General features: G+C 49.7%; 1 protein-coding gene across 2 annotated transcripts in view; it reads right to left on the bottom strand.

Annotated features, from left to right (window-relative positions):
• Positions 1-2,137: 2,137 nt before the first annotated feature.
• Positions 2,138-8,699, bottom strand: part of LOC107108863 (guanylate-binding protein 1-like) — a 14,509-nt gene continuing 7,947 nt past the window's right edge. For both annotated transcript variants that reach the window (XM_015409385.1, XM_015409386.1), the window contains exons 6-12: positions 7,323-7,519; positions 6,982-7,224; positions 6,046-6,326; positions 5,641-5,853; positions 5,031-5,133; positions 3,626-3,819; positions 2,138-2,279 (exon numbers count right to left, since the gene is read on the bottom strand). In XM_015409385.1, the coding sequence (XP_015264871.1) occupies positions 2,181-2,279; positions 3,626-3,819; positions 5,031-5,133; positions 5,641-5,853; positions 6,046-6,326; positions 6,982-7,224; positions 7,323-7,519 (1,330 nt within the window). In that variant the 3' untranslated portion in view covers positions 2,138-2,180. The remainder of the gene's footprint in view (positions 2,280-3,625; positions 3,820-5,030; positions 5,134-5,640; positions 5,854-6,045; positions 6,327-6,981; positions 7,225-7,322; positions 7,520-8,699) is intronic.

The following is an 8,699-nucleotide window of genomic DNA, read 5'->3' as shown; positions in this document are numbered from 1 at the left end:
AAACGGAGATGAGCACTGCAACCCTGGAGTTGGATTCGGCTGGCTTTCGAGCAAGGGAAACCTTTACCTTTACCTATCTATTCAAGGCTGAAAGACCAGAACAGGTGTGGAGGAGTCCTCAAGGTAGGCAGACTCCCCAACAAGACAGCTTGCCTCCCTCAAGGAGCTTTTCTAACTTTCCCTCAGTCAGGGGTGGTGTTACTAGGGTGGGTGGTGGGTGGCACTCATAGATTTTGGAGGTGGAGAGTCGTGAGAGGCAACACTGATTTCTAGGCCCCAAAGGGGTTCCAGCCCTCCCCTGAAAAGAGAGAAGAGACTGGATTTATACCCTGCCCTTCACTACCCAAAGGAGACTCAGAGCGGCTTACAATCTCCTTTCCCTTCCCCTCCCCACAACAGACACCCTGTGAGGTAGGTGGGGCTGAGAGAGCTCTCTTGAGAACTGTCCTTGAGAGAACAGCGCTGAAAGAACTTGTGACTGACCCAAGGTCACACCAGCAGCTGCATGTGGAGGAGAGGGGAATCAAACCCGATCCTCCCATATTAGAGTCTGCACTCCTAAGCACTACACCAAACTGGTGAATTGGACAGGGTTTGACATAGTGGCCTGAACCTGAAAAGTGGGACTGTAAGAAGAATGGCTGCATTTAAAGGGAAAAGAAAAGTGCACACCTAACCTGACTGGTAAGACTCACATTGTGTGAATCATATGAGTCGATCCAATTATTCCAGTTAAAGCCGGATCTCTTAACCGGAAAAGACTCATGTGTATGAGGGACACATGGAACTCCTAGACATCTGCTTCCCCCCCATAGCAAGTACTTTAAGAATAATGGACAGTGGGTGACCTACCTGAAGGATGGCGAAGGGACTACAATGACCAGCATTTTCACTCAAAAAACATATGCCAGCATGGAAGCTGCGGGGCCAGGATAACGCTGGGCTCAAACTACAAGGGAAGAACCCTCCAATTTTCTTTTAAGCAGAGGCGACGAACTCATTTGCTATGAGGGCCGGATCGGACATAAATGTCACTTTGTTGGGCTGGGCCATGCATGCTATAAAATGTAACACGAGACACCGGAGATCTAAACTTTAGAAAGGTGATTTCAAATGTCAAATGGCAATAGCAGGTGAATGACAAAAAGCAGGCTAGATTGGACTAGGTGTGATATGCAGGAGGGTAGTAGGCAGTTGTAGTGGATAACTCACTGAAAATGTCGAGACAGTGTGTGACTGCAATAAAGAAGGCCAATGCTATGCTGGGGATTATTAGGAAGGGTATTGAAAACAGATCAGCCAATATAATAATGCCCCTATATAAATCAATGGTGAGACCTCATTTGGAATACTGTGTGCAGTTCTGGGCACCACACCTTAAAAAGGATATTATAGCTTTGGAAAAAGTGCAGAAAAGGGCAACTCGAATGATAAAAGGGTTGGAACACTTTCCCTATGAGGAAAGGTTAAAGCGCTTAGGGCTCTTTAGCTTGGAGAAAAGACGACTGAGGGGTGACATGATCGAGGTTTATAAGATTATGCATGGGAAAGAGCAGGTAAAGAAAGAGGTACTTTTCTCCCTTTCTCACAATACAAGAACTCGTGGGCACTCCATGAAACTGCAGAGCGTTCGGGTTAGAACGGATAAAAGGAAGTACTTCTTCACCCAAAGAGTGATTAACACATGGAATTCACTGCCACAGGAAGTGGTGGGTGCTACAAGCATGGACGGCTTCAAAAGGGAATTAGATAAGCATATGGAGCAGAGGTCCATCAGTGGATATTAGCCACAAGGTATAGATAGGAGCTCTGGGGCAAGGGATGCTCTGTGTTCTTGGTGCTTGGGGGGGTCAACAGTGGGAGGGCTTCTAATGTCCTGGCCCCACTGCTGGACCTCCTGATGGCACTGGTATTTCTGGCCACTGTGTGACACAGAGTGTTGGACTGGATGGGCCTTTGGCCTGATCCAACATTGGCGTCTCTTATGTTCTTATGTTCTTATGAGGGCATGCACATATGTTGGGGGAGGGGATATGCATATGTTGGGAAGAGGGTATGCATATGTTGGGAAGAGGGGGTATGCATAAGTTGGGGGGAGGGCATACACATATGTCGGGGGGAGGGGTATAGCCCCTGTCCCAATTGCCCTAGCTGTGCAGCTGACTTTTTGATGCCTGCGACTAAGTATGCCAGGCATTGTTTTCCTCAAGATGCTTGATTTCACTTTTCAATTTAGAGGCCGTCTGATGGAACCCTTCTTCCAGCAGTCGCCTTTGTTCCTGCAAAGGTGAGAAAGAGACAGTCTGTGTTCAGCTCATACATCAGGTGTGGCAGCAAATATAAGCACAGGTTTCATTCCACGGATCCATTCCACTAGTGGAGTTGCTGTCCTCCAGTGGAGGGACCCCGTCACCTGTTGCAACACGTGAAGAGGAAGAGGAGGAGGAGGAGGAAGAAGAAGACATCCTTTATCTTGATTTCAGTAAGGCTTTTGATAAGGTTCCACATAATATTCTTGTTGACAAATTGGTAACATGTGGTTTGGATCAGCGTTTCCTCTAAGCTGAGATACTGTGACCTACCTCGCAATTTTTTAGCCTCCGGCTCACACATTTTGTCTTGGCTCAGGAAGGACGGCTCCAGAGCAAACTAATTTATGCCGTCGCCAAATCGCTCACTCACAACTTTAATGCTGGTAGCTCAGAAAGTAGAATTTTTGCTCACAGGACTCCACAGCTTAGAGGGAGCATTGGTTTGGATCCTATTACTGTTAGGTGGATCTGTAACTGGTTGACTGATTGCACCCAAAGAGTGCTCGTTAATGGTTCCTCATCCTCTTGGAGAGGAGTGACAAGTGGAGTGCCTCAGGGATTAAACCTCTGCCAACAGCCACAGAAGGTGTGTGGAAACAGATTTGTCCTACCTAGTTGGAACCGCTGGCATATTTTTTGAGTGAATGAAATGTTGCCGAAGACGTGAGGGAACGCAGCCGTTATGAGCCTGTGGTATGAGCCAAGACGTTCATATTTTAGCTTAATCGTGACCTTGCTCTAGGTGGCTTCTGGGAAGTTAGCGTTGTTCCATCTCAGCACCCTCCTCTAGAATAAAGTCTGGATTGGCCTGCCTTGTGGGATTAGGAATACTGGCCCATTCTGCATCTAGCATTCGCGTTGTTGTTTTACCGAACCCACACTGGAAGAGAAAAAAGATGCGGCTCAAAACCACATTCAAATGCTCCAGGCCAACGCTATACTGACTGCAGAGTGACCCCTGAAGTGCCATAAAGCGGCCATAAATCTATGCAGAGAGTTCCATAAAACCGAGAGATCAGAGGAAGTTAACCTGACATGAAGTGTGGAGGCTACCATAAAATCCGACAATCACAGAAAGTGGAAGTGGCCTGCAATGTGGAGGGGGATTTCTGTCCCAGCGTGGGTTTGGTAAAACAGTGGAGCGAATGCAAATGCAGAATGGGCCACTGACCTATTGCATGGGAAGCGGTTGGTGCACTTAAAGCACCATGTAAACACCATGATCCAATATGGAATCTGACATCCATTAGGCAACCTGGTGAAATCTCGTGAGTCACAGCGAGTCAGCGTGGGCCTGGCGGAGCTCTCGTTACCATGAATTTTTGCTCCATCATCCATTCCGTCTCCTGTTGCCACGCCCTTTTCTCCCTCTCTCTCTTCTCCTGCAGCTGCCGGCGCTGTTCCTCGTAGCTCCGCTTCTGATCCTCCACCATTTGGGTCCACTTGGCCGTCTCTTGCTCTATGAGCAGCTGCTGGAGTTGGGCCTCTTGGACTCGAGCACGCTCAGCTGTGTTCCAGAGGAGAGAGAGAAAACAGGGAAGGTTGGCCGTCAGAGAAAGCACCCAAGGGGCTACACGCTACAGCAAAGAAGTTTACACTGAGATGGACTGAAGTTGCGTGATAGAATGCCACAAACAAATTTGACGAGATTGGTTTGACTGCCAAGTCAAAGGATGGAAATGGGGTCAAAGGACAGAAACAGGGATCTTTAGCTGGCCCATTGGAAGCCTCGATAGTTGCTACGCTTGTATGGTTATATGTACTAAGTGTATATTTGTACTAAAGTAATAATAATAATAATAAAAGAATATGGAACCTAGGTATGCAATGCAGAGATGCCACCAGAACACAGTGCACCATTAACCACACGTTGTGTTGATTTTCATGGGAGTTAGGTGATCAACATGTCTTTGCAATCCAGCATACCACTCCATCGGTGGCTACTTGGGACAATTTTGTAGCATTCGAACTTCTGTGGGAGTCTGGTTGCTCAATTTTGACTACATGGAATATCAGAGATCTGCGATTGGACATGAATGGTGCAGAAGTGGTGGTGGAAGAGTTAAACCCCCAATTCCCGGTGCTTCAGCATGAATCCATATCAACAGATTCCCCCATGAATGGTTGCTTATTGAGCTTAAACTACATGTTAGGGGATCTGATAGCGGTTCCCCAATGGTCACAATTCACACATCTGACAAAGCAGGCCACAATAAATGTGCTCATCCTTAATGTGCCTCGAGATCCCTTGATGGAACCAGGGGTCATTTCCTGCAGGAGCGCACAGGAGCGGAGCTCCGGCAGTAAAAAGCCCAGGGGGCGGGCACATGCAACAAGCCCCACCCCCTGCTCCAAGAGCCCTCAGTCAGAGCAAGAAGCAGCCAGGTAGGTTGCAGAGCTTCCCCCGGCCCCCCGGTCCAAAACAGTCCAGTGGCACCTTTAAGACCAAGTTTTGTTCAGGTACAAGCTCTCCCTCCTCTGTGAGGACAAATCTGCACGCCCCCCCCCCCCCAATAGCTAGCAATCCAAAACAGTCCAGTGGAGCCTGAGCGGTGGGTGTTGCCTTCTGACACACTTCCGGTGATGTCAGGGGGTGTGGCATATGCAAATGAGTTATGCTAATGAGTTATGCTAATGAGCTCCTGCACCTCTTTTTCTACGAAATGACCCCTGGATGGAACAATAATAGTATCTTTATCCCATCTGCCCAGATCGTACCTTCAATCTCCTTCTCTTTGTTGCTCAGGGTCTTCTCCATCTGAAGGATCGACTCTGCCACACTCTTCTTGGATTTCAGGAACCCCTCAAGAGCCTTCTCTGCCTGATAATGGATTGGAAGCAAAGGAGATGAATGTTACTTAATGGCAGGGAAGCCAAAAGCTCTTTCAAGTCGGGTTTCAAGATGTATTCACATGGCCAGCGTGTATGTGGGCTGAAGTGAAGCCCTGTTGACAGTCATGAAGGATTTGCTTGAACACAAGTTCAGCTGGTCTGACAGCAGATCGCAGTAGAGTTGTTTCATTCTTCCTTTGATCCATAACCCACCTGTCTCAATACTGTCCACTTGGCAGCAGCTGTCAGGGAAACTCAGTCTACACCAGCACACACCCTCCTTTGGCATCACTGATAAATTCAAAAGAGAACCAAAGGTTGCCCAGCTTAGTGGGCAGCCTGGGAACCCTAGGCGGTGCTGATGATTTGCTACCTCATAGAACTACAATTCCCATGGATCCCTATGGGAGGGATATGCCCTCAGTCGGCACCAGCACATGCCCTCCTCGGGCATCACAGATGACTTGGTAACATAAAAATTACAGGCTTGCCCTACCTGAATCCCTCTCCCAGATACCAAGCGGTATTTCTCCTCTATTTCACGCTGCTTTCCCAAGAACTGCTGATAGCCGCCAGGCACAGAGTAGATCCCCTTGGCGATCCCGTCTTCCAGCTCCTGGGAAAGATCCATAAGCACGGTATGGCAGCGGTTCAAAGACTCTTGCTCATTCCTCTCGCAGAACTCCTTCTTCTTCTGGAACAACGTTTGCTACCAAAACAAAGAAGAAGATCCAGAAATAGATGTGTGGGTAACAGGGAGAAAACATCCCTTCCCAGGGGTACGATAGGATAGTTACACCTACAGCACATTGGTTAACTATTAGTTTACTGTCATTCTGGGCATCCTGGGACAAAGGCTACGGGATGACAGAAGGTTGAGAAGCCACGAAAGAGAGCATACCGCAAGTTCAGTTTGAAATTTGGCAATGTGGTCCCCAAAGGCACGGGTCATGAACACTCCAGTGGCCTCCCTCTCTGACATGGCATGCGCTCTCAGCAGCTCCTCCAGTCCCTCTATGGATAGCTTCATCCGCTTCTCCATCAGTTCTTCATAGCGGGAAATGGCCTCACGCACGGCGGCTGCGTTCTCAATCTTGGCCAGGGCCTGCACGGCATTCTCCACGCAAGGAATCTGCCCGCTGTTGATCGCTTCCACGTAGCTCTTTGCCAGGTGTGTGAGCACTGCAAAGGGGAAGAATGAGTGAAGTCATAAGACAGGAGAACCGGAACACCCCTTCTCGACTAAGCCCCTTACACCAAGAATATTTTCGATTCCAATTACTCTTTCAATGACTGCATGTAGCAGCAAGACAGACATGGGCATATATCTCCGTATTTGTCTCCCCAAAACACAATCTGAAGTGCAATATAGATGCATGAGCAACACTCAGGAGAGCTGAAGGCAGCGGTCGTTTCGTAGAAAAAGAGCTAGGGGAACTCATTAGCATAACTCATTAGCATATGCCACACCCCCTGACATCAGGGGCCCGGCGGTGGACCTGCGGCGGGAGTGCGAGGAAGCCCCGCCAAGGCCCTCCCTGGCCCCAGGCAGGCAGGGGTGGGGAGAGGCGGGGAGGAAGCAACTTACCCTCCCTCTTCTCCTGCCTCCTCCTGGCTGAATGAGGGCTGGAAGCGGGGCGGCCGGAAGCAGGGGGTGGGGCTTCATCGTGTGCCCCGCCCCCTGCACCTCACCTGGGGGAACTGCGATCCCCCGCGATCCCCCCCGAAATGACCTCTGTCTGAAGGTCATGTTGGACACACAAGAGATTTTCCACCATTTCCCTCAAAAAGAGCCTTTTATTAGCTTCAACCTATGACTTCTCAGGAAGCTCCTCACTTGTTCCACTGACAACCCGGCCTCCTGGGACTGTCTTGGGTCGGGAGGTGTTCCAGATGTGTTCGCAGAAAGTGGTCACAGGTTCCAAGAAGTCTGGCTCCAAATCCTCCTCTTCCAATTCCTCCAGCCGCTGCAGTTTCCTCTTGTTAGCTGGACGGTCAAACGTGAAACATTTCCGGGAAGGAAAGAATTTGCGGATGTATAATCTGGGCATGTTGCATCTCTGGATTTGCTCAGTGTTTCCTAGGGGAAAAGACAGGGGGGGAGGAGAAAAGCAGGCCATCAGTGACAGTAGCAGTGAACTTGCAAGCATCTCTATCCAGGCTCGGCAACCAACTCACCGTGCTCCAATTTCAATGCATTCTCCAAGTACTCATCCTCACTAATAGGCCGTCCGTCTATCTCCAGCTTCAGGGTGAAGTCTCTTACAGCCCAGATGAAGGCGGGGAAGAAGCGGACAAATTCGGCAGAGTTCTCCTGCTCTTGGCAGCAGCTGGAAGACTTTATATGAATCTTTTTTGTCAGCTCCGTTACATAGCTGGATCTCGCTAAGGGAAAAGATCGGGATGTTGCTCCTGGGCCCTCAAGAACCACCCAAACCATGGACTTCTTGGGTCTCTTTCCACCTGTGGGATGGTTGGTGGACTAAACAAGGTTGCTGAGTGAATCCTGCAGCACTTCCTTCACTATTGATCTGAGCGGGTCTTCTTCTTCCAGGAGAGTGTCAATCCTGCTAGCATCTCTGGTCTGACCCACTGAAGATGCATTCCCACTTGCCCCCGCATCTGGGGGTCTCACTGTGCCCTGTCCCTTTCTTGAGACCAAACCCACCAGTGCTCCCTTTAAGCTGTGGGGTCTTGTGAGCAAAAATTCCACTTCTGTGACCTAGTGGCATTAAAGTTGTGAGCGAGCGATTTGGCGACTGCATAAATCAGTTTGCTCTGGAGCCCTCCTTCCGGAGCGAAGACGAAAATGTGTGAGCCGGAGGCTAAAAAACTGTGAGCTAGCTCGCACTAACTCAGCTGAGAGGAAACAATGGACTCCCAACAGGTCCCCACTTATTTAGGGCTCTTTTTGTAGCAGGGACTCCTTTGCATATTAGGCGACACCCCCCCCAATGTAGCCAATCCTCCAAGAGCTTATAGAGCTCTTCTTACAGGGGCTACTGTAAGCTCTTGGAGGATTGGCTACATTAGGGGGTGTGTCGCCTAATATGCAAAGGAGTTCCTGCTACAAAAAGTGCCCTGCAACATCCAGGCTGAGGCCCAGAGTTCTCACGGGATTACAGTGAATCATCTCCAGATGACAGAGATCAGACCTCCTGACAGCTTTGGAGGGCAGACTCTGCGGCATCGCATCCCTGCGGCGTTCTTTGCCATCCCCAAACTTCACCCTCAACCAGACTCTTCCCCCAAATCTCCAAGAATTTTCCAAGCTGGAGATGGCGATCCTGTTTAATCCATTCCTCTTACTAAGTTACCACCACCACCCCACCCCGGTCCGGCGCATGTTGCCCGTCCTTTACTTGGCTCTCCTTTACTTGGTTCCGACAGCCACCTGCTCTCAGTCTTCCCTTTGCCCCCTCAACCAGGGCAAGGGCTTTTTCAGCCCTTGCCCCAGCCTGGTGGAATACGGTCCCACCCAAGACCAGGAGGACCCTGAGGGATTTATTACAGTTCCACAGGGCCCGTAAAAGTGAGCTGTTCCACCAGGACGGG

This window comes from Gekko japonicus, unplaced genomic scaffold, assembly GCF_001447785.1.
Source record: "Gekko japonicus isolate JY-2015 unplaced genomic scaffold, Gekko_japonicus_V1.1 scaffold745, whole genome shotgun sequence".
NCBI classification, from domain to species: domain Eukaryota; kingdom Metazoa; phylum Chordata; class Lepidosauria; order Squamata; family Gekkonidae; genus Gekko; species Gekko japonicus.
The sequence above is the reverse complement of the archived record's forward strand: the minus strand, read 5'-3'. Positions and strand labels throughout refer to the sequence as shown.